The 25015-nt window shown below is 46.4% G+C and overlaps 1 protein-coding gene and 2 long non-coding RNA genes across 4 annotated transcripts in view; 2 read left to right on the forward strand and 1 right to left on the reverse strand.

The window, feature by feature from the left end:
• The window catches only part of LOC309328813 (tropomodulin-3), a 47475-nt gene that overhangs the window by 16679 nt on the left and 5781 nt on the right, over positions 1-25015 (reverse strand). For both annotated transcript variants that reach the window (XM_081839217.1, XM_081839218.1), the window contains exons 2-5: positions 16732-16937; positions 14091-14247; positions 1248-1370; positions 755-844 (exon numbers count right to left, since the gene is read on the reverse strand). In XM_081839217.1, the coding sequence (XP_081695343.1) occupies positions 755-844; positions 1248-1370; positions 14091-14247; positions 16732-16857 (496 nt within the window). In that variant the 5' untranslated portion in view covers positions 16858-16937. The remainder of the gene's footprint in view (positions 1-754; positions 845-1247; positions 1371-14090; positions 14248-16731; positions 16938-25015) is intronic.
• LOC309328952 lies at positions 23-16737 on the forward strand. The gene is made up of 3 exons (XR_014150947.1): positions 23-192; positions 13154-13351; positions 16644-16737. It is a non-coding gene; the product is annotated as an uncharacterized lncRNA (long non-coding RNA).
• On the forward strand, positions 17327-18072 carry LOC309328998. Its single transcript, XR_014150999.1, has 2 exons — positions 17327-17738; positions 17949-18072. It is a non-coding gene; the product is annotated as an uncharacterized lncRNA (long non-coding RNA).

The raw sequence follows: 25015 nt of genomic DNA on the forward strand, positions 1-25015 counted from the left end.
CTAGGAGGCCAGGTGAGTTTCTTGAAAGGATCCCTGGCTAAGCTGAAAGCCCAGTCAGTTGGAGCAGTTAGCAGCCATTCAGATCCCTTCTTCTGTTCTTGTCTTGAAAGCTGTTCAGATGGATTGACTGACTTTCTGGACATCTTCGGTTTTCTACCCACATGGAACAATGTGCCGCTGGTTGCGCAGAAGGTAAAGTCATGGGAAAGAGGGGAGACCTCCTGAAGATTTGTGCCCCCACCACATGCCCAGTTTTTAAAGATGCTCCTTGGACCAATGTTGATGTTTTATCACTTTAATTTATTATTATTATTATTATTATTATTATTATTATTATTATTATTAAAATTTTGTTGGGAGCTGCCCAGAGTGGCTGGGGAAACCCAGCCAGATGGGCGGGATATAAATAATAAATTGTTGTTGTTGTGCAGATGGGGCATAAAACTGCAACTAAGCCTCACAGGAATATTATGACGAGAAGAGTCTCTTGGACCTCCTTAACAAAGGCATAAGAGACCCACCAAGTCACTTCTCACAACTGAGTAGCCTTGGGACTCCGAAGGAATCCTATTAAACTGCTGCCTTGTCCAGGACAGAAGCTTAGGACACTTTAAAATAAAAATGGCACACAAAAATAATCCACCATGTGTCTGCATGTGCTCAATTGCATTAGGAAACCCCAATGCAATCAGCGAGGCTCACTTTCAGTCGAACCCACAATGTTGCATTTCTGGACTTTCAGCATGAAACTCACTTGAGAAACTTTCATTGGCGACACCATTGCTACTTCCCACAATATCGCAAAACTGAGAGTTGCTTATCAAGTTGTGCATTCCCAGGATAGCTGTTCAGGAGAAAGGAGAAAGAAACAGCGGTTAGGTTTTGCAGCTGGGCCCTTAAGGCGACCGAAACATGAATCTGCAGCAGAATTTCCCAAAGACCAAAGTCATTCTTACGACTCCTTGTACAGCGCCACTAACATGCACGCACTGCTTCTGAGATATGGCTCATACCATCAGAATCTATGCCAGAGACTGGAACCTGTGGCTCTCCTGATATTGTTGGGACTCCCCACTCCCACCAGCCCCAGCCAACATGGCAAATGGTTAGGGATGATGGGAGTTGTAGTCCAACTATTTGTGTTTTCCCATCCCAGGGAAGAAGCCTTAAGAATGCTTGTATGCAAGATCATGCTTTTAGAAAAGCTAAATCAAACTCAATACACACATACACACAAACCAACCAACCTGCAATGTCACATAGTTCAGTGTCTGTAGCACTTGTCAATGCTTCCTCCAGTTCAGGATCAAGACTCACTTTTTCTTCCGTGTAAGACTGTACTGGCTTTGGCTTTGGAATAAATACTTTCCCTGTTCAAAAGAGGAGGACAGCTGTTTTAGGATATTATTGGTGCTCAGCTTTCGACAACCTTGCAGGATCTTGAGATCACATTGCGTGATGATCAGTAGCTTACAAAGTCAATACTCACCAAACCAAACCACATCGCTAAAGGGGTAATGCCTCAGTCCTGTATACCTGGAGTGTCTCCACCCCCATCACTCAGCCCAGACACTGAGATCTAGCATGCAGGGCCTTCTGGTGGTTCCCTAACTGAGAGACGCAAGGTTACAGGGAACCAGGCAGAGGGCCTTCTTGGTAGTGGCGCCCACCCTGTGGAACGTCCTCCCATCAGATGTCAAGGAAAGAAACAAACTATTTGGCTTTTAGAAGACATATGAAGGCAGCCCTGTATATGTGCTGGAAGCCACCCAGAGTGGCTGCGGTGACCCAGTCTGATGGGCAGGATACAAATAACAAAATTATTCTAATGCTTATTATTGAATAAGGTAAAGATAAAGGGACCCCTGACCATTAGGTCCAGTCGTGGCCGACTCTGGGGTTGCGGCGCTCATCTCACTTTACTTGCCGAGGGAGCCGACATACAGCTTCCGGGTCACGTGGCCAGCATGACTAAGCCGCTTCTGGCGAACTAGAGCAGCGCACGGAAATGCCGTTTACCTTCCCGCTGGAACGGTACCTATTTATCTACTTGCACTTCGTGCTTTCGAACTGCTAGGTTGGCAGGAGCAGGGACTGAGCAACGGGAGCTCACCCTGTTGCGGGGATTTGAACCACCAACCTTCTGATCAGCAAGTCCTAGGCTCTGTGGTTTAATCCACAGCGCCACCCGCGTCCCTTGGACAAAAGATCCCTGCATTGCAAGGGGTTGGACTAGATGACCTTCATGGTCCCTTCCAACTCTACAATTCTCTGATTCTAATCACAGCACCTAATGAGCATATCCAAGCCCTCAGGAACTACCCCAAAGGTACTTCCTTGGATCCTGGCTTAGATCATTATCACCATTACCGTGCATCATAAAGGCTGAATTCCACAACAAATGTGTCAGCCTGTCTGCCAGTTCGATATAGACTGCATTTGCCAAATTGAACATGAAAATTCAGCTATTGCATTTAGACACGAGATCAGTGAGTAGCTCAGTAATCCGACAACGTAATTGGCTTCAGTCTTTTGATTGCAATGCATCTGAGCAATTTAAATTGCAGGCAAAAGCTTAAATCAGCATTTGCCAGATGTTCTGTATGGATGCCTGATGGCACCAGGCTGGCACAGCCAGGCTTGATGGGGGCTGATGGGCTGTCAAATTCCAGGACATCAGATTGGGGAAAGCTGCTGGAAATGGTGCTTCAGACATCTCTCTGATGGATGCCTGACAGCAGCACTTGAATTATTTCTCTGCTAAGGCATTCTGAGTAATTCAGTAGATGGCACTCCTATCCCAATTTGCTGCTTCCTATGAGAGCAAACACTGAAGCTGGATATATGTGTTCAGTATGAGAAAGTTGTGAATCCACATAGATGCAACCAACCTGTGCAACAGGAAAACCCAGAGGAGGGGTGGGTAACCTTTGGCTCGCCAAATGTTGCTGAACTACAACTCCCATCATCCCCAGCAAGCATGGTAGATGGCGATGGGAGTTGTAGTTCAGCAACATCTGGAGGGCCGAAGTTTCCCTACCCTTGAGCTAGAGGATTGAGAGATGTGCAGGAACCTAAGAAGAAGCCTTAAGTCAGCTCAGACTAATGCCCATCGAGCCCAATATCGCAGATTCTGACTGACAACAGCTCTCCTGGCAGAAAGGGTCTTCTTTCCGTTCGCTACCTGATCCCCATTACTGTCGAATGAAGCCTTGAACCGTCTGCATGCAAAGCACATATTCTACCAATGAGCTATCAAAACAGGAGCTTCTAACTCTAATTCCCATCAGCCCCAGTTGCCACGGCCAATAGTCAGGGATGATGGGAGTTGTAGAGCACTGCACTGTAGCAGACTGGACCATATCTCCAGACCATAGACTCTGTGTTTCCCCACCATACAGAGAGTGACAATCCAGGCACGGGATTCTCTTGCTCTATCCTCTCTTGGCTTTTAGATCCCAGAAAAAGCTGTGATTCTGAGGGCTTCTCAGACCCTGAAGGAGACTCCAGAAGGTTCTGAAAGCCTGTCTCCACCCCTAGAGACCCTCTTGGGTGTCAAGGGGGGCTCTGTCAGTAGTTCCACCACTCCCATAAGTGTGGGGAATGGCGGTATGGGAAAGGGTTTTCTCTGCGGCAGCCCCTAACTTGTAGAAATCCCTCTTCACAGAAGCATCTTCACTGCATATTCCCCTATACGCTGAAGACACACTTATTTATTTACTTGAGAGTTAAGGTATTTTGTTTTGTGGGACCAATCCTTTTTGATGAATCTACAGTGGTGCCTCGCAAGACGAAAAGAATCCGTTCCGCGATTCTCTTTGTATAGCGGTTTTTTCGTCTTGCGAAGCAAGCCCATTGACAGCTTAGCGGATTAGCACTATTAGCGGTTTAGCGGCTTTTAGCGGATCAGCTGATAAGCGGCTTAGGGCTTAGGAAAAGGGGGGAAAAAGGGGAAAAAACCCCGCAGGAACTCGCAAGACATTTTCGTCTTGCGAAGCAAGCCCATAGGGAAATTCGTTTTGCAAAGCGCCTCCAAAACGGAAAACCCTTTCGTCTAGCGGGTTTTCCGTCTTGCGAGGCGTTCGTCTTGCGGGGCACCACTGTATACTTATTATGTTTGATACTTATTCATGTTTTTAATTTGTAGGAAGCCACCCAGAGTGGCTGGGGCAACTCAGTCAGATGGGTGACATACAATTATTATTATCATCATCTTCATCATCAACTTGTTTGGAATTTGACTTTTAAAAATAATTCTAATCTTTTAAAATTACTATAGGTTACCGTGCTGCAACCCATCCTGACACCATATGGAGGGCAGGCCAGAAATCTTATAAGTAAACATAGATAAGTAATTTCTGCTTCTCCTAGCCATTTTACTTGGACCAAGCGCTTTTATTTTACGTTGTGGATTCTGTATATTTTAAAAAACAAGACAGACAACAAGATACAGCAGCCTTTCTCAATCTTGGGTCTGTAGATGTTGTTGGACTACAACTCCCATTATCCCTAGCGTGCAGGACGAGTGGTCAGGAATGATGGGAGTTGTTGTCCAACCACATCTGTGGACCCAAAGTTGAGAAAGCCTGGGATACAGGCATAATAATGAAGCAAGAAAGGGGAGCCTCTTTTGCTGAAAAGCGAATCTCACCAAACAGTGTCAAGCCTCCCTTTCCAGCCCATCACCATCTGGTTCTGTTTTTCTTGAATTCACTTTCACGTTGTCACAAGTCTTGGCAAGAGCCAACTCTGATCTTCAGGATAAAAGGAAATGAAACAGGGTGGGGGGAATCAAATATGTCTGGAATCCATCTTAGCAATATTACAAGCAATGGAAGACTAAAGGGTCGGAGTTTTATGGCACAGAAAACTTGGACGTAGATCTGACGGGATGACTCAAGACCCACTTTTGCCCTGGACTCGTTTTATAGTCTTTAGAGGTCCATGTCGAAACAAATACGACTGACATTGAACTTGATTCTGCAAGGCCTCCAAGACACCAGGTACAATAGGGCCTGTGGGTTGCAGCCTATTACCGTATTTTTCGCACCATAGGGCGCACCGGACCATAGGGAAATCAAGGAAAAAAATATTTCCACCCCCCCCCCAGCCCCAAAGAGCAGCGTACAGGCTGCACACAACCTCTCCCTGCCAGAGGGGTTGCACGCAGCTATGGAAGAAGGCAAGGCAGCGAGCAGGATGGATCCCGCTCGCTGCTTTGCCTTCCCCTTTAGCCCCCTGCAGCCTCTCCTTGCCGGGAGACGCTGCGCAGGGCTAAAGAAGCCATAGCCCCGTGCAGCCTCTCCTTGCCGGAGAGGTTGCGCGCAGCTATGGAAGAAGGCAAGGCAGTGAGCAGGATGGATCCCGCTCACTGTTCTGGCTTCCCCTTTAGCCCCGTGCAGCCTCTCCTTGCGGAGGGGTTGCGCGCAGTTATGGAAGAAGGCAAGGCAGCGAGCAGGATGGATCCCGCTCACTGTTCTGGCTTCCCCTTTAGCCCCGTGCAGCCTCTCCTTGCCGGGAGACGCTGCGCAGGGCTAAAGAAGCCATAGCCCCGTGCAGCCTCTCCCTGCTGGAGGGGTTGCGCGCGGCTATGGCAGAAGCCTGCATTCGCTCCATAGGACGCGCACACATTTCCCCTCAATTTTTGGAGGGGAAAAACTGCGTCCAATAGAGTGAAAAATACGGTAAATCCTACTTAAGGGTAAGCGCATTGAAATCAACGGACAATAGCCAGTTGTGCCCATTAATTGCAATGGGTGTGCTCTGAATAGGCCTGGCAATGGGTTCAATCCTATGAACCAAAAGTGTTCAGGACCAAAATGGGAGACAGAAGATTTATCACAACTAATTGAGAGCTGCTTTCTTCATATACAGTGGTACCTCGGTTTAAGAACTTAATTCGTTCTGGAGGTCTGTTCTTAACCTGAAACTGTTCTTAACCTGAGGTACCACTTTAGCTAATGGGGCTTCCCACCGCCACCGCGCGATTTCTGTTCTCATCCTGAAGTAAATTTCTTAACCTGAGGTACTATTTCTGGGTTAGCGGAGTCTGTAACCTGAAGCGTCTGTAACCTGAGGTACCACTGTACAGAGATGATCTCATCAACAATGGAGTATATCATCATCTCCAACTGGTAGACTGGAACACAAAACTGGGCCACTACGCAGCCTATAGTGGTTTGCACCAATGGCAACATCCCTATTTAGTGGTGCGTTGTTGATTTTAATGGGTTGCTGCCTTCTTTTTAAAAAAGATGATAGGAAAACAAGTGCTGAAAAGTAAACACGTACATTTAAAAGCAGACCTCATGCTGCTGGTTGGATATGATAGCACACAGGAACAAGTTGTCTCCTGCCACAGATCTATCCAACTGATGCCCCCCAGATAACAACATAGGATGAGGCTACTAGATCAGGCCATTGGTCCACCTAGTTCAGCATCCTGTTTTCACAGCATCCTGTTTTCACAGCTTGCAGCCTGCAAGCTGGACATGAATACAACCGCCCACTGCCTGACTGTGATTCCCAGCAATTGGCATGGAAAGACATTTGACAATGGAGGAGGTAGAACAGGGGTAGGCAAACTAAGCCCCAGGGGCCGGATCCAGCCCAATCACCTTCTCAATCCGGCCGACGTTCCGGGAATCAGCGTGTTTTTACATGAGTAGAATGTATTTAAAATGCATTTTATTTAAAATGCATCTCTGGGTTATTTGTGGGGCATAGGAATTTGTTCATTTCCCCCCCCCCCAAAAAAATATACAGTGGTACCTCGGGGTAAGAACTTAATTCATTCTGGAGGTCCGTTCTTAACTGGAAACTGTTCTTAACCTGAGGTACCACTTTAGCTAATGGGGCCTCCTGCTACCGCTGCGCCACCGGAGCACGATTACTGTTCTCATCTTGAAGCAAAGTTCTTAAACCGAGGTACTATTTCTGGGTTAGCGGAGTCTGTAACCTGAAGCGTCTGTAACCTGAAGCGTCTGTAACCCGAGGTACCACTGTAGTCTGGACCACCACATGGTCTGAGGGACAGTAGACCAGCCCACAGCTGAAAAAGGTTGCTGACCTCTGAGGTAGAACATCATAGCTAGCAGTTGACAGCCTTCCCCTCTAAGAAATTCTCTCACCCTCTTTTGAAGCCTTCCAAGTTGGTGGCCATTACAGCCTCCCATGCTGAGGACTGAATTTGGGACTTTCTGCACACAAGGACATACCACAGAGTTATGAATGCTCCCCAATTATATATAAAGTAAAGGTAAAGGGACCCCTGACCATTAGGTCCAGTCGTGGCTGACTCTGGGGTTGCGGCGCTCATCTTGCTTTACTGGGCGAGGGAGCCGGCGTACAGCTTCCAGGTCATGTGGCCAGCATGACTAAGTCGCTTCTGGTGAACCAGAGCAGTGCATGGAAACGCCGTTGCACTTTGCACTTTGACGTGCTTTCGAACTGCTATGTTGGCAGGAGCAGGGACAAAGCAACGGGAGATCACCCCTTCACGGGGATTCGAACCGCCGACCTTCTGATCGGCAAGTCCTAGGCTCTTTGGTTTATTCGTCAAAAAAACAACGAACCGCAGAAGCGGCACATTAAAATACACGCAGGTGTCTTAGGAAGGGGTGGAAAAGGCCAAATCCTCCTGGATCCTGTCTCAGGAGCAGATTCATCACCACCCTCATGTTTCCTTGCATCAGCCCTATCTCCTGGGAAGGCATGAGACTTGCAAGTTTGAGTACAGTTTTAACACAGTGATAATATCTGCATTTATTCATCACATCCTACTTCTGGTGTACGTACTTTTAGACCCCTCCCTGTGCACACACACACACATAAGACTCTCTTCCCCTTGGCAGGAACTGGGATACATCCAGATTCTGATATTTATTTATTAAATTTTATTTATACCCCGCCCTCCCCGGCCAAGACCGGGTTCAGGGCGTTTACCTTCCCGCCGGAGCGGTACCTATTTATCTACTTGCACTTTGACGTGCTTTCGAACTGCTATGTTGGCAGGAGCAGGGACAAAGCAACGGGAGATCACCCCATCATGGGGATTCGAACCGCCGACCTTCTGATCGGCAAGTCCTAGGCTCTGTGGTTTAACCCACAGCACCACCCAATTATATAGCAAGTCTGAAAATGCTGAAAGTAATGGATATACATTACATGCTCCCTCCTCTCTCTTACTTTTCTCTGCCTGCTATAGCCTTCACAATTGCATTTCTGTTCCTTCTGATTAGCATTATTCTTCATGGTATGCAACAGGAAAAGAACCCAGTTATTAAAAACAGAATTGGCTTCACAAAAGAGGCCTCTGAGGCAATCTGCCCAAAACGCACAAGCTGCCACCCCCCTCGGCAACAGGGCAAGCGCGCAACTGGGGAAAAGCACCTCCCTCCTGGTTGGTTTCCAGGGGAAAATCTGCCAGTTCCCATTCTTGTGCCTTTCCTGTCCATTTGTTTCCATTATTAAACCTAGCACTGCAGAGATGCACGTTAAGAACTGAGGCAGCTCAGCCGTCTCCCACAGCTCCAAAGCATTCTGCGTTCTGCAAAGGCAGCAACAGTACACAGGCGATGAAATCTCTATGAAAAGCACAAAATGGGTACTTGTCCAAAATTCACTGTGAGCACCTAACCTGGATTCCCTCGGCAGACTCTGCAGAACAGCCATAAACGTACTCCTTTGAGAACGGAAAGGAAAGCCCTACTGGTCCAAGCCAACAACTCGTCTACCTGTAGTTCAACACCGCCTCTGAGTGTGGAGGTAGACTATGAATAATAGCATACTTGTGACAGAGGAAGCCTGGATGGCCAGGCAATGGCCTTCTTATTATTTATTGAGTTTATATACCACCCTATAGGGACGCGGGTGGCGCTGTGGGTTAAACCACAGAGCCTAGGACTTGCCGATCAGAAGGTCGGCGGTTCGAATCCCCGCGACGGGGTGATCTCCCGTTGCTCGGTCCCTGCTCCTGCCAACCTAGCAGTTCGAAAGCACGTCAAAATGCAAGTAGATAAATAGGTACCGCTCCGGCGGGAAGGTAAACGGCTTAGTCATGCTGGCCACATGACCCGGAAGCTGTACGCCGGCTCCCTTGGCCAATAAAGCGAGATGAGCGCCGCAACCCCAGAGTCGGTCACAACTGGACCTAATGGTCAGGGGTCCCTTTATCTTTTACCTTTATACCACCCTATACCTGGAGGTCTCGGGGCAGGTCACAGAAAAGATCACAACATACAGTGGTGCCCCGCAGGACGAATGCCTCGCAAGACGGAAAACTCGCTAGACGAAAGAGTTTTCCGTTTTGGAGGTGCTTCGCAAAACAAATTTCCTATGGGCTTGCTTCACAAGACGAAAATGTATTGCGAGTTCCTGTGGGTTTTTTCCCCTTCCCCCCCTTTTTCTAAGCCGCTAAGCTGCTTATCCGCTAAGCCGCTAAAAGCCGCTAAACCGCTAATAGCGCTAATCCGCTAATCCGTCAATGGGCTTGCTTCGCAAGACGAAAAAACCGCTAGACGAAGAGACTCGCGGAACGGATTCTTTTCGTCTTGCGAGGCACCACTGTATATAATCAGAATAAAAACAACAACCCAATAACACCCCCCGAAGAAAAGAGTCACATTTTAAAAGGGTATAGGATGTCAAACAGATCAACCAAAGGCCTGGTTAAAAAGGAACCTTTTTGCCTGGGGCCTAAAGGTGTGTAATGAAGGCGCCAGGTGAACTTCTCCGAGGAGAGCATTCCACAGACGGGGAGCCACTGCAGAGAAGGCCCCGTTCTCGTGTTGCTGCCCTCTGGGCCTCTCAAGGAGGCGGCACACGAAGAAGGGCCTCAGAAGGTGATCTCAGGGTCCAGGTAGGTTCATATGGAAAGAGGCGGTCCTTGAGGTATGGCGGTCTTGAGCCACTGCAGCAGAGCACAGTTTGTGCTATTTCCCTTCCACTGCAGCTCCAGGGGTGCACTTTGGCCAAAACACACACACAGAAACTTTCTCACACAGCTCTGAAGAACTTTTGAAGTACTCAAAAATAAGGAGTGTGTGAGTCACCGGACGGCAACTCCCCACAGACCATTGGCTGTGTTGGCTGAGGCTGACAGACTCCCCATAACCAACCCAAATTTAAACACTGCTGTGTTCTTCCCTTTTAAACACTGTGATCAATGCCACAGTTTAGCTGCTCCCTTGTGTAATCAACGACAACAAAAAAGACCCTCACACAAATGCAAACTTGGTCTCACTGGAGCTCCCAGCGAGTCTCGTCTTGCACAGACCCACCCTTTTCTGTTCTGAGAAAACTTCCGAGATTCCCTTCCAGGTAATGAGCAAATACGCTCAAAACTCAAACTCATTGTTCAGTCACTGTGAGGGCAAAACTCTGCACAGCCTTTGGAAACAATGACATAACTATACAGGCAGAGAGCCAAGTGAGAACTTTTCGAGATTCCTCTTGCCCGACACGCACCAACACAAACGTTGTCGAAAGGACACATCTGCACTTGAGCTTGCAAGGGGCACAGGAGTGTTTTTGCTGATAATCTGAGAACATTTCATTTAGTTGAGGAGATCACACGGTGGAGTGATATATTTTTTTGGGGGGGGGATGCACATATCAAAACACTTCCACACCTAACAGTTTGGCATAAGAGTATCAGAAAAGTTATGTGTGCTGAGTATCACTGAAGTGTGTACAAACCCAGGTGGGAAAAATATGGTTTTCCAGGCACTGGCAGACTCCAGCTCTGATACAAAAAACTGAATGGAATCAAGGCTAAGACGAACATGATGCATTTATGTATCAGAAATCATAGAGAGCCGTTGTGGTGCAGTGGTTAGAATGTTGGGCTAGGACCTGGGAGACCAGGGTTCAAGTCCCCATGCAGCCATGACACTCATTGGGTGACCTTGGGCCAGTCACGGCCTCTCAGGGTTGCTGTGGGGATTAACTGAGGAGAGGGAGAACCACCTTGAGCTCCTTGGAGAAAAGGCAGGATATAAACGCAATCAGTTCAATCAATTTATTTCACATACTTGTGCAAGAAAAGAAAAAAGACTGTGCCAAAATCAAACACAACATCTGGTAGCTAATTGAATTACATGGAATTGTAATGCAATAAAATACAACAGATCTAAAATAACAGAGGCAATAGAGAATCATATAGCGTCTAGCACAGTGCATTACATTTGCTACAACAGGCAAAAGAAATGTTAAGTGGTTCTTCATGACCCTCAGCAGTTTTCAACTGGGCTGTGCAGGGTAAAAGTCTAGGAACCCACTGCCTAGATGCTGGCTTTCAACGGACTGGCTTGCAGCTGAGCAATCTTGGGTGGTGAAACAAGGCAATCAATGCAAAATGCACTGCATCGCCTTGCGGATGTCCATAGGTGATTTCCATTCTAAAGGTAAAGGGACCTCTGACCATTAGGTCCAGTCGCAGATGACTCTGGGGTTGCGGCGCTCATCTTGCTTTCAGGCCGAGGGAGCTGGCGTTTGTCTGCAGACAGCTTCTGGGTCATGTGGCCAGCATGACTAAGCCGCCTCTGGCGAACCAGAGCAGTGCACAGAAACGCCGTTTACCTTCCCGCTGGAGCGGTACCTATTTAGCTACTTGCACTTTGACGTGCTTTCGAACTGCAAGGTTGGCAGGAGCTGGGACTGAGCAACGGGAGCTCACCCCGTTGCAGGGATTTGAACTGCCGACCTTCTGATCGGCAAGCCCTAGGCTCTGTGGTTTAGACCAGTGTTTCCCAACCTTGGGCCTCCAGCTGTTTTTGAACTACAATTCCCATCATCCCTGACCACTGGTCTTGCTAGCTAGGGATGATGGGAGTTGTAGTCCAAAAACAGCTGGAGGCCCAAGGTTGGGAAACACTGGTTTGGACCACAGCACCACCCACGTCCCCTGATTTCCATTCTAGTTGAGTCTAAATACACCCTCAGTGATTTGACCAAGGTGGCACAGGAAGCCAGAAAACCTGGCCAAGTAGACTTCAAACCACAAAGGCTTGGAGTGCTCAGGCAGGTGAAATCAGATGAATCAAATCATGTGGGCAAACGAAGAACGATTTGCAAGCGCTGACAGTCAGCTGCAAAACCACACTTCCTTTACCAGCAGTGATGCAAACTCAAGCCACACAAGCAAAGGGACAGATGATAAGCGGTGCCTTAAACCCAGGGCCAGATTTAAGTTTGATGCGGCCCTGAGCTACTGAAGGTAATGGGGCCCTTTATATGTCCAGCTGTCCTTTGTCAACAACATATTGTCACTGTTTTTTGTGTTGAATATATGCTATATGGTACTTTATGGACCTAATAGGTATCTAAAGCCATTTGCACATAACAAAATGTATTTTATCAAAGTGATTGTTGAACTTATCTTATATTTTGGAAATCTATATCCAGGTTTTTCCTCATATTTTTTTTTGCCCCCCCCCCCAAGAGAGTGGGGCCATATGCTATAGCTTGTTTAGCTTATACCTACATCTGGCACTGCTTACACCTGACAGCATATATGGGTGTGGCTTCAGAAAAACAGGCTTCAATTTAGGACTCCCGCTTGGCCCAAGCTCACCACCTCTGAAGTAGGGAATCAATTCCCCAACCCTTCTGGGTCCTCAAGCTGTGTGCTTGCAGCAGACAACGATTGTTTGCATGCCTTCTTGATAGTCACAATGCTTTTTGCCACAAAGCTCCCATTGTTACGTGGATGAAATCTCTATTTTCTTTCCAAATGTCATTCCGCAAAAGAAAGTTTTCTTGCATCAGCCCTCTCCACCAGCAACAGTGGCTCATTGTATGTTCGCCAACAGCTGGGACAGGGTGAGGCTTTCAAGTTTTAGCAACCGCTTACGACAGGGGCAGGGGAGTGCTCTATTCATTTGGGAGAAGCAGCCCTCTCTGCTTTGATACTGAAAAGCCGCATTTTCCGAGGACCTCAAACTCATGCAGGCAAGTGCACATCCGAGGCCCAGTTCGTACGTGTGAAGGAGTCAACACACACACACACACAACTTCCTCTCTGTTACAGAGTAGGTCCTTCGTCTCACTCCTCGGAAGACAGACGGGGCTATAAGGTTTAAACTGGATCTTTACAAAAGTTTAAAATAACTTTTTCTAAAAACAAAACAAAACCCAGAATCCTTTCTTTTAGGACTTCTAGGTGCCGAAATCCCAAGGGTGCAGAAAGTACTATTTACGTACATGAGTATGGCTGTGCGGATGCCACTAGCCCAGAGATGGAAAGAAGATAATGTCCCTGCCAGAGAAGAATGGCAGATCAAGTTGATGGACTATGCCGAAATGGCAAAAATGACCGGAAGAATCAGAAATGTAAAGTATCTGAGGGAAGGTAAATTAGTAAGGAAAGATAATAAGAATATATAGAAGATTTGAGAAGACTGTAAATGCAAAGATAAATGTAATCTCAGAATGTAGAGGAAATTGAGTGGGGGCGAAAGGAAGCGGGGGGAGGGACAAAAGAATATTAGGTTTGATTGATGGATATATGGGGGGATGGGAAGGATGTGGTGATGGCTTTGGTTTATTTATATTGTGATGTAATATGGAAAAACCAATAAAATATTGTATTGGAAAATAAAATAAAATAATAATAATAATAATAATAATAATAATAATAATAAAGAAATTAGGAAGACCAAAATTTTAATAATGGGGGGATTTATAGTCTATCTTAAAAACCATTGTAGACAGCTAAAATCGTTAGTAGGATTGGCAAAACACTTGTAGTTTAATGGTGAATTTGGGATATAATGGAGATGCGAAAGTTTTGGATTATTATAAAAGATGCAGGGGGAAGTCCAGGAGATTCTGAGAATTCTTGTTTTTATATTGTATGTTCATATGCGATTGTAAAATTTTAATTTGAAAAACCTAATAAATAAATTCATTTTAAATATATAAATAAATAAAACTGGATCTTTACGTACAACTGGGAAGCCAAGCATTACCAGTTACAGCCGAAGCAAGGAGAAAGGTGAAGAAGTGAACTCACACTGGTTAGCTCTCAGGGCGAGTTTGCGCAAACCATTGTGCCCGGTATGGGGAGGGCTGGGGAGAGGCACCCTTACCTTTCTTTTCTCCCGTGAATGGGACAAAATCTTCAACGTCCTTATGCTCCAGCGCTTGCTTCTCCAGATACGAAAGGAGTTTCTCCCTGTCAAAAGCACCGGAGGGCTTTTTGGACGTCTGGTCCTTTTGCCGGAACCCTGCGGGCAACAGTGCATTCTGCAAAACGAAAACGACAAGGCTTCTACCGCTCTTATTCGTCAAAAAAACAACGAACCGCAGAAGCGGCACATTAAAATACACGCAGGTGTCTTAGGAAGGGGTCAAAAAGGCCAAATCCTCCTGGATCCTGTCTCAGGAGCAGATTCATCACCACCCTCATGTTTCCTTGCATCAGCCCTATCTCCTGGGAAAGGATGAGACTTGCAAGTTTGAGTACAGTTTTAACACAATGATAATATCTGCATTTATTCATCACATCCTACTTCTGGTGTACGTACTTTTAGACCCCTCCCTGTGCACACACACATAAGACTCTCTTCCACTTGGCAGGAACTGGGATACATCCAGATTCTGATATTTATTTATTAAATTTTATTTATACCCCGCCCTCCCCGGCCAAGACCGGGTTCAGGGCGGCTAACATCACATATAAAAACAATTGACCAAAATACAACTTAAAAACAGGATTAAAGTACAACTTAAACTGCAGCCTCATTTCAGTGGAAGCCCAGATCAAAAACTGTTTGGGGGGAGAAAATGTCAAATCTTCACCAAGGCCAAGTATACAGACTGGTCCTATGTGGGCAAGAAAAAGCCAGGGAAGTCCCCAGATAGGGGTTCCATCACAGAAGGAAAAGAAAAGAGCGGGAAGGGATCAGGCTGATTCCAAGTCAAAGGCCAGGTGGAACAACTCTGTCTTACAGGCCCTGTGGAAAGAAATCAGATACTGCAGGGTCCTGGTCTCATGAGACAGAACGTTCCACCAGGCCGGAGCCAGTGCTGAAAAGGCCCTGGCCCTGGTTGAGGCTAATCTGACTTCCTTAGGGCCCGGGACCTCTAGAGTATTGCTATTTATGGACCTTAAGGTCCTCCGCGGGGTATACCAGGAGAGGCAGTCCTGTAGATACAAGGGTCCTAGGCCGCAATGTGCATACATGTTTAATATTTTGTGCTGGATTTATTCTGAAAAATAACCTGTTTTTATTTTAGTTACAGATAGGTAGCCGTGTTGGTCTGCCATAGTCAAAACAAAACAAATTCCTTCCAGTAGCACCTTAAAGACCAACTAAGTCAGTTCTTGGTATGAGCTTTCGTGTGCATGCACACGTGTGCATTTCGTGTGCATTTCGTGTGTATCTGAAGAAGTGTGCATGCACACGAAAGCTCATACCAAGAACTGACTTAGTTGGTCTTTAAGGTGCTACTGGAAGGAATTTGTTTTGTTTTGACTGTTTTTATTTTGGCATTTTTCTACTGAACCAGATCCATTCTGCGGGCACCCTATTTCTTGCTCACGGACAGGCCATTTCTGGGTGTGAAGAGTGCTACGTGTGGAGAGTGAACCAGAGATGATGTTGCAGCACACAATCTGCTGACTTTTTCCTCTAGAGTCCACACCCGTTAATGCTTATAGCTTAAAATCCATTGCGCCTGCACATCCAAGGCACATGCCATTCCAGATGTGGCCATCCAGATGTCGCTGAACTACAACTCTCACCATGCTGTACTTCCGTTTCTCCCAAACTTGTATCTCCAAGCTGTTGTTGGACCACAACTCCCATCATCCCTAGCTGGCAGGACCAGCAGTCAGGGATGATGGGAATTGTAGGACAAAAAATAGCTGGATACCCAAAATGAGGAAACCCTGCTCTACTTCCATTTCTGTATACAGGTTGCTGGGAATCATGAAGAGGGGAGAGCACGGTTGCATTCATGCTCTGCTTAAAGTCTTCCCACAGGCATCTGGTTGGCCACTGTGAGATGCTGGACCAGATGACCATTTGAGGGTGGTACACATGGCACTTATCCCTGACCATTGGCCATGCTGCCTGGGGCTGATGGAAGTTGAGAATCCAGCAACAGCCAAGATGCCCCCAGTTTCCCCCAGGATTTGCTTTCCATTGAAAAGATGTTTGCGCTCCTGTCACTGGGACTTGCAGTTCGTGCAACAGCACTAACACATGGACTCATTCCATTCAGGCTTCTTGTGCTGTCAAGCCACTGTTTTTTGCACTCTCTTGCAGCATTAAAGGGAAAGGGTAAAGGGACCCCTGAACATTAGGTCCAGTCGTGGCCGACTCTGGGGTTGCGGCACTCATCTCGCTTTATTGGCTGAGGGAGCCGGCGTACAGCTTCCGGGTCATGTGGCCAGCATGACTAAGCCACTTCTGGAGAACCAGAGCAGCGCACAGAAACGCCGTTTACCTTCCCACCGGAGCGGTACCTATTTATCTACTTGCACTTTGACGTGCTTTCCAACTGCTAGGTTGGCAGGAGCAGGGACCGAGCAACGGGAGCTCCCCCCCTCATGGGGATTCAATCCGCTGACCTTCTGACTGGCAAGTCCTAGGCTCTGTGGTTTAATCCACAGCGCCACCCACGTCCCCTTGCAGCATTAGCTACCCTGAATGTTTGTACAAGAGAAAGCAGGATAAGCACTTTTTTAAACAGAGGGAATTGTCCCGCTGACCCAAAACACACCTCTGGATCGAGATCATCCAGGACGGTTTCCAGTTGTTTCAACTCTTCTTCCGATAACTTGCCCAGGATTTCATCCTCATCGAGGTCCTTGTATTTGTCCAAGTCTTTTCGGAAGGGGAGAGCCATCACTTCAGCTTGCGAGGGGACAAGCAGCTTTGTCAAGTGTACGGCAAGGCTGGCAACCTGGGTTTTATTTTTAACCGGAACTGTGGAAAGAGGGACAAAGAACTCATCAACAAGGGCATTTTGCTCTGTAGTGGTGTGTGCAAACAGAAGGCCATTCAAGAGAGTTAGGATGGTGCAGAGCAGCTGTTCCAACTGCAATGGCAGAATATAAACTACAGGCAACGAGCGATTTAGGTACGTCCAAATGGCACACACGAGCTGAACCCGGAAGTAGCCCCCATGCGTCATAAATACATTAGGAAAAAGGGCGGAACAGGGCAGAACAGGAGCTTGGCAGGCACGGAACCGGGCAGGCTTATGCGCACTCTTATGCCAATGAGCGAGGGAGTCCGGAACATAACCACTGTGCAAAAAGAGCATTGCCTGTATTACTGTTACTAATACCTATTATTATTGTTGTTGTTGTTGTTGCTGCTGCTGCTGCTACTGCACTGGCTGCCAGTGAGATACTGGGGCAAATTCAAGGTGTTAGCACTAGCATGAAAAGTCCTAAATGGCTTGAGACCCAAGCACCGTAAAGTGTGCCGCCCCACCACCCAAATATCAACCATCTCAAGTCCTACATTTGGCTGGGGAGGACAACCTGAACAAGGAAATTCAGAGTCAATCAAGGACTTTACAGGAGGTGATGCTGAAGACCTGTTTAGACCTCGGCATCATGATCACCATCATTTAATAAGGTTAATTACCGCCATGTACCCTCCCTCCCAAGTTAGATCTGGACTGCAGCACTAGGAGAGGCAATTAGACCTTTCTTTGTACATCACTGTCCGAAATGAAACCTCTCTACATCCCCCAAGCTGTGAACCTGAAAGATGCTCGTTCAGGCTTGATATCTGCACTTTCTGCTTCGTGGTGCAAACAGAAGCTTGAGAGGGGCAGCGTCAAGCAGCAAAACAAGGCCCAGGGCAGGGGGAGAATCAGGACCTCCACAGTCTGGTGTGCATGCGCGCCCCCACCCCCACCTTCTGCACATCAACGCACCTGCTATTAATGCTGCTTGAAAGAGCCAGGGGACACCCAAAACACAGCTCTCTTACAGCATATTACATTTTATTTTAAATCTACACCTCTGCCTCCTCTCCCGCCTCCTGCCTTTTGTCCTTTAATTTCAAATCAGAACTGGGGGGAAAGAAAGAGAAATAGTTTTCATCAGCAACATTATTGTTATGGTTATTATTCTTATTCTATTGACACTTGTCCCAAGAATTAAGAAGGTGGGGGTGTCCATTCCCTGCCCAACTACGATGTCGTAATATTTTAAATCCACACACTTTAAAGACATGTATTTAAATGTGCCCATTTGTAAGTATTTTCATACGTTGTTTAGGATCTGTTTGCATTACTGATTGTTCTTTGCCATCCCATGATCCTTTGGGAGGAAGAGCAAGTTATTTTAAAAAAATCTAATAAACCCAAAACTCAACAAACTGATGTTACGTTCATCCTGCTTTGCAGTAAATTTCTTTGAACAGGATGATATACAAGGAAAAGCAGTATATGTATATTGATAAAACGCCAGCAAGAAGTGCACATTTCACTTGAGAGGCTCATGCATTTTGTATTCAGACATCCATACTCTCGAGTGCAGAAGGTCAAGTGAGAAATGACCCATAGGAAGCTTAAAGGTAAAGTTTGAGATCTGTTGTCAGAGTTTAACTCAGGTCGCATCTCAGATTTCTGTTTAAAATCTAGCGCCTATCTGCATTGCTGGGCATGCATTGCCCAAAAAATGCACAAGCCCCTTTCCCCTACTATATCATACCGCTGCATTTAAGAAGAAGAAGAAGAACAAGAAAACCTTTGGCTTAAGTCAGTAACTGAATACACAACTTTCATTGTTAAAACAACAATGGAAACTCCAGAGACACTATACTAGGCAAAACCAGGGAAGAGATAATTTATCTACTCTTCAAACACTAGTTACAAATCCCAGGACCTTGGAGTCAGCTGCACATACAGAAACTTTGTGAAACCATTTATTAATTTTGTTCACGCTCAAGGTCACCTTCACAGTCTGAATCTGGAACACGCACAAAGGAAACCTTGGCTACATTCAAAGCGGATCACACACAAGCACAGGTGCACGAGTCAGCAAAAATGGCAAAACATTTCCCCCGCTGAGTCGCTTGCATCCCAGTGCTAGCTACTGGTTCTTTCAGCCTCTCCCAACTCCTGTATGTTTTGGACTTCAACTGTCATCAGTTGCAGCCAGCATGGCCAATGCCCAGGGATGATGGAGGTTGTAGCTCAACATTTGGAGGGGGCATGTTGGCTGTAAGATGGCAGGCAGGTAGCAGCTGGCTGGGGGCAAACAGAGGTTGGTGGGGCAGTGCCCCCCTTCGTCCGAATGGACCAGTCTCTACTGCTAACCAAGGGAGGGAAGAGATGAACTACTCCCCAGAGACAGCTCAGTCGCTAGAGCATCTTAATCTCAGGATCATGGGCCACACTGAGCAAAAGATTTCTGCATGGCAGGAGGTTGGACTAGATGACTCTGGAGGCCCCTTCCCATTCTACACTTCTATGATCCTAGAAACCTTTATAGGGAGAGGTGGGGAGATCTATGGCCCTCCCAATGCTGCCGGTCTATTTCTCCCATCATGGGCCTTGCTGGCTGCGGCTGATGGAAGTTGGGGACGCAAAAGCACTCATAGGATTACTGGTTCACCATGTCTGCCTTATGACAAGGATAGCCAGCTGAGAAATTGGGGTTAGATGTGGCCTCCAAAACACATCTGGGGGAATGTTCCTCAGGTCAGTAGTAGACAATACAGCCAGGTTCTTATATAGCCCTCAATAACTTTTTCATAAAATGTGTTGCCTATTTGAAATAAACAAACCACTTGTTCTTTTCTGCACCAGGTTCACACATCTTTTTCTACTACAACCCTTTTCTCACTGCAGCTGAAACAAGGAGTGGTTTCTTGCATGCCACAGAGTAGGAGTATCAAGAGCAAACACACATTATCATAGTTTCCCTTATGTGCCAAGATGGATCCCTTTGTTTTTGGGTGACTTTGGGAGAATGCAGAATTCAAGCCATTCGGAAACAGGATCCTAAACTAAAGGAAGGGGATCTTAAGCCACCAGACAAGGAGACTTCATTTGGAAAGCATATTCCTTCCATCTATTACAGAATGTGGGGAATCTCTGGCCTGCCAGGCGCTGCTGAACTACAACTCCCATCCTCCCTGGCCATTGGTCATGCTTGATGGTGCTGTTGCAACATCTGGTAGGCCAAAAGCTCGCCACCACCATAGATAAGTTACCCAATTTGACTTCACTTGACTTTTTTAAAAAAACAACACAACACACCTGCTATAAATAACCTCCAGCTTCAATAAAAGCTGCCTACCTTCTTTTTATTCCTGTTTTTCACCTACAAAAGAACCTGTGCATTTAGCCTAAGGATGGAGATGGATCTGGGCAACAGCTAGCACTGCTTGTCCCCAATGCTAGTCCTGCTCAGAACAGACCCATTGAAATGAGTGGACACAACTAACTAAGACCCATTCATTTCAGTGGGTCTGCTCCAAGTAGGACTTAGTTTGGGTACAACACCTATATGTTCAAAGATGATGGATCAAGCACTGTGTGTTTCTCCTCCCCAAACATCCCAGGTACAACCTGAAACTTACACAGCATTTAATAGTGCTGTGGGCAAGACTCCATTGCTCTAACCCCACCCATTTTAATTACTCTTGATTAAGAGTCCTGGAGAACTCAAAAGCTTGCAAATCATTCTGTGGCATTTTGATTGGCCAAATGAAGGCATTGCCCTAATGTGAATTTGGGAGGATTTCATCATTTTGTCACTTTGCTCTTATTTTATTACACAGCTTCCCTTACATCCTGCTCACTCAAGTCCAAAGCTGCTTTCTTACTTGATTCCATTAGAGCTCGGCTTACAGATTTCTTTGAACGTCATTGTTTACTTTATAGGAAGTGCCTAACTATTTGATCTTGGCAATATGTCAACCCCTGGGCCATGTTCTCTTTGACTCCAGGGATCAAATGTCGAAGCTTTCATTTGCTTGCTCCAAAACATAAGATTTCATATCAACATATCATACATAAAGTAAATATCAAAAACTGCGTCGGTTGCTGGTAAATTCCTTATATTTTGAGAAGGGGGCAGAAAATATCAAGATTGTGACATCTGCTTGCAAGTCAAAGACCAGTTAAGAACGTAAGCCAACGATCAGCATTAACCTAACATCTATGTTACAGACATGTGCTTACTCACATCCTGCTATTTTTCCATTAGCAGCAAAAATAAAACACTGCTACGTCCAACTTCTATACAAAGTGAAAGTCGGCAGCTCTCTAAAAAGGTGTCAGGTATGCAAACAAGAATTTGAGTGCCGCTGGCATACAAACAGGTCTGAACCAGAGACAGCTGTTCAGTGGGAAGCAGAGGTCTGGGCATGGAGAAACAGCTGTGAGCATGGCCAGTCAAAGCAAAGTGATAATTGCTCAGGCAAGATCCTAGCCTGAACAGGAAGCTGTCATAGCATTTCCTGTTAAGGAGAGCCAATGGCCAGTGTGGTTGGGCAGAGTCACTCCAGCAGCTGCTGATAACAACAACAACAACAACAACAACAACAACAACAACAACAATAATTTATTTATACCCCGCCAATCTGGCTGGGTTACCTCAGCCACTCTGGGCGGCTTCCAACCAAACATTAAAAACTTCCCTAAACAGGGCCACCTTCAGTAGTCTTTTTAAAGTAAAATAGTTGCTTATTATTGCCTTCACATCTGCTTGGAGGGCGTTCCACAGGGCAGGTGCCACTACCGAGACGGCCCTCTGCCTGGTTCCCTGTAACCTCGCTTCTCACAGCGAGGGAACTACCAGAAGGCCCTCTGAGCTGGACCTCAGTGTCCCGGCAGAACGATGGGGGTGGAGACGCTCATTCAGGTATACAGTACCAAGGCCATTTAGGGCTTTAAAGGTCAGCACCAACACTTTGAATTGTGCTTGGAAATGTACTGGGAGCCAATGAAGATCTTTCAGGACTGGTGTTATATGGTCTCGGTGGCCACTCCCAGTCACCAGTCTAGCTGCCGTATTCTGGATTAGTTGTAGTTTCCGAGTCACCTTCAAAGGTAGCCCCACGTAGAGCGCATTGCAGTAGTCCAAGCGGGAGATAACCAAAGCATACACCACTCTGGTGAGGCAGTCCGTGGGCAGATGGGGTCTCAGCCTGCGTAAATAGAGCTGGTAAACAGCTGCCCTGGACACAGATTTGACCTGTGCCTCCATGGACAGCTGTGAGTCCAAAATGACTCCCAGGCTGCGTACCTGGTCCTTCATGGGCACAGTTACCCCATTCAGGACCAGGGAGTCCTCCACACCCGCCCGCGTGTTATATATATAAAAAGGAAAGATTAAAAGTCAATTAAAACAATTTACAAGAACATCCAACCAAGTTAAGTCACTGGTAAGTTCCATCTGATAACAGGAACTTATTTGTCCATCTCACTCTGCATTGTCTACATCACGGGTAGGCAACCAAAGGCCCGTGGGCCGGATCCAGCCCAATCGCCTTCTAAATCCGCCCAACGGACAGTCTGGGAATCAGCGTGTTTTTACATGAGTAGAATGTGTCCTTTTATTTAAAATGCATCTCTGGGTTATTTGTGGGTCATAGGAATTTGTTCACCCCCCCCCCAAATCTAGTCCTGCCCCCCACAAGGTCTGAGAGACAGTGGACCAGTCCCCTGCTGAAAAAGTTTGCTGACCCCTGGTCTAGCAGTTGCCTCCAGATTTCTGGGACTTTCTGCATACAAAGCAGAAGCACTAACCACTGGGCCGCAGTTGTTCTCCATGAGCGTTGCAACACTGTGGTACTGCTGCCATTGCAACATCCCTGTCATATTTTTTTGGGGGGGTGGGGAAGAACAGCTTAGAAAGCATTTATTAAAAAACCTGAAGCATTTTTATTAGGGATTGTAGGGAAAGATCTGCCAAAAAAGCTGAAAAACATCTTCATGTATGCGACAACGGCCGCGAGAGTTTTAATAGCACAAGGATGGAAGACTGAAGAAACCCCAACTAAAGAATCATGGCAAGAAAAATTGATGGACTATGCAGAACTGGCAAAACTGACATATAAGCTACGGGACAAGGGTAACTGTGACTTTAAAGATAAATGGGAACCCTTTACAAAGTATTTGAAGACGCAAGAAAGCGAAGTGGACTCCTTGGCTGGTTTTGAATAAACATTCACAAACTTTTTATTGATAATAATCAGCTAAATAGCTTGAGGATTTATACAACTGTGTAACATGCAGAAAACAGCATTTTTTGAGAAATCAAAGACTGGAACTGAGGGAAGTCGGGGTGGGGTGGGGTGGGGTGGACTGTGGGGGGGAGGGAAAATGGGGGGGGGAAAGGATGATATGTTTTTGGATAATATGTTTTGTTTAAATTTTGAATAAAAAAGTTATTTTAAAAAAAGCAAACACAAGTTCCTGCTCCCATCAGAGGAAGGGCCTCTCCCCACTTCCCAAACCCCCATTCCAATGTGAGCCAGCATCTTAAAAGGGAAATGGCTTCCTGCAGCTAATGACCACAGCACTGCTGGCTGCCAAGCTGCCTATCCATCTGCCAAGTCAACACTATGCTCTGTTTTTGTTCCTTCTCCCAGTGTAGTGCAAATCTGTTTATAATCAGACCAGACCACAATACTCTGGGAGGAGAAGGGAACCTTTTCCAATACGAGTGCTGGGGACTAGAGACAAACAGCCAACATTATTTATTTATTTATTTAAAGGAAGATTGGCACAAAGGCCTATTTATTTTCTCTTATCACGCATTGGTACAGCTGGCCAGACTGTCACAGGGGGACCTAGTTTGTTTCTGAGCTCCATCACAATCTTACACCTGCATCATTCTATTCCAAAGAATCACTAAACATCCCAAAGTGAGTCATGGTCCCCATTGTGTTTTTTTTTTATATCTGGAAACAGGTGGAATAACAGCATCCCTTGCGCTACAATGTGATCTGGTCATCAGTGCTGCCATCATTTTTGCTCCCTCATGCGCCTCTGTCTGTCAGCATCCCCCATCCTATGAGATGCCCATTTGAAGCAGTTTGAACACACTGCAAACGCTAGACTGGTTCAGGATCCATGTCACACTGAGATGCAGCCAACAGCACCCCCCAAGAAAACCCTCATCAGGTGATGCTATGCTTACAAGTTCTCTTGCAGGAACTTAGGGCTCCTCTGCACTATAAGCAGTACAGTGGTACCTCAGGTTAAGGACTTAATTTGTTCCGGAGGTCCATTCTTAACCTGAAACTGTTCTTAACCTGAAACACCACTTTAGCTAATGGGGCCTCCTGCTGCTGTTGCGCTGCTGCCACACGATTTCTGTTCTCATCCTGAAGCAAAGTTCTTAACCTGAGGTATTATTTCTGGGTTAGCGGAGTCTGTAACCTGAAGCGTCTGTAACCCCAGGTACCACTGTATTAGTCATGGCTTCCCTACCCCCAAGAATCCGGGGACCTACATTTAGGAGGAAAGGGACTAAAGCACTCTAGAAATTGTACCTCTGTGATAGTTAAAGAGGTGACCTAACAACTCTCAGCAGCCTTAGTAAATGACACTTTCCCAGGAAGCAGCTCTGTGATCTTTCCAAATCCTAGAGTACTATCTGTACGAGTCTTGATTTTTTTTTAATGTACTTTTAGCATCAGTGACTTCATTGTTAAAACATTATGGGAAGCAATTCATCAATGAAAATGCTAATAATAATGACCAAGTATGCCAGGATTCGAACCTAGGGCCCCTGGCGTGAAAAGCGTGTGATCCACCTGTGGATTTTCATCCAAAAGCTGAAGATACCAGAGATTCAAATGGCGGCCTGCGAGTATAGCACATTCAAGTTTTTCCTCTGCAACGATGAGGGATAGAAACTTGCTTTAGATAAACATATTTGCCTTACACCAGGCCTGAGTCATTAGTCCATCTACTGTATTTTTCGCCCTATAGGATGCACTTTTCCCCCTCCAAAAATGAAGGGGAAATGTGTGTGCGTCCTATGGGGCGAATGCAGGCTTTCGCTGAAGCCTGGAGAGCGAGA

The sequence above is a fragment of the Podarcis erhardii genome (genome assembly GCF_964252035.2).
Source record: "Podarcis erhardii genome assembly, chromosome: 14".
NCBI lineage: Eukaryota > Metazoa > Chordata > Lepidosauria > Squamata > Lacertidae > Podarcis > Podarcis erhardii.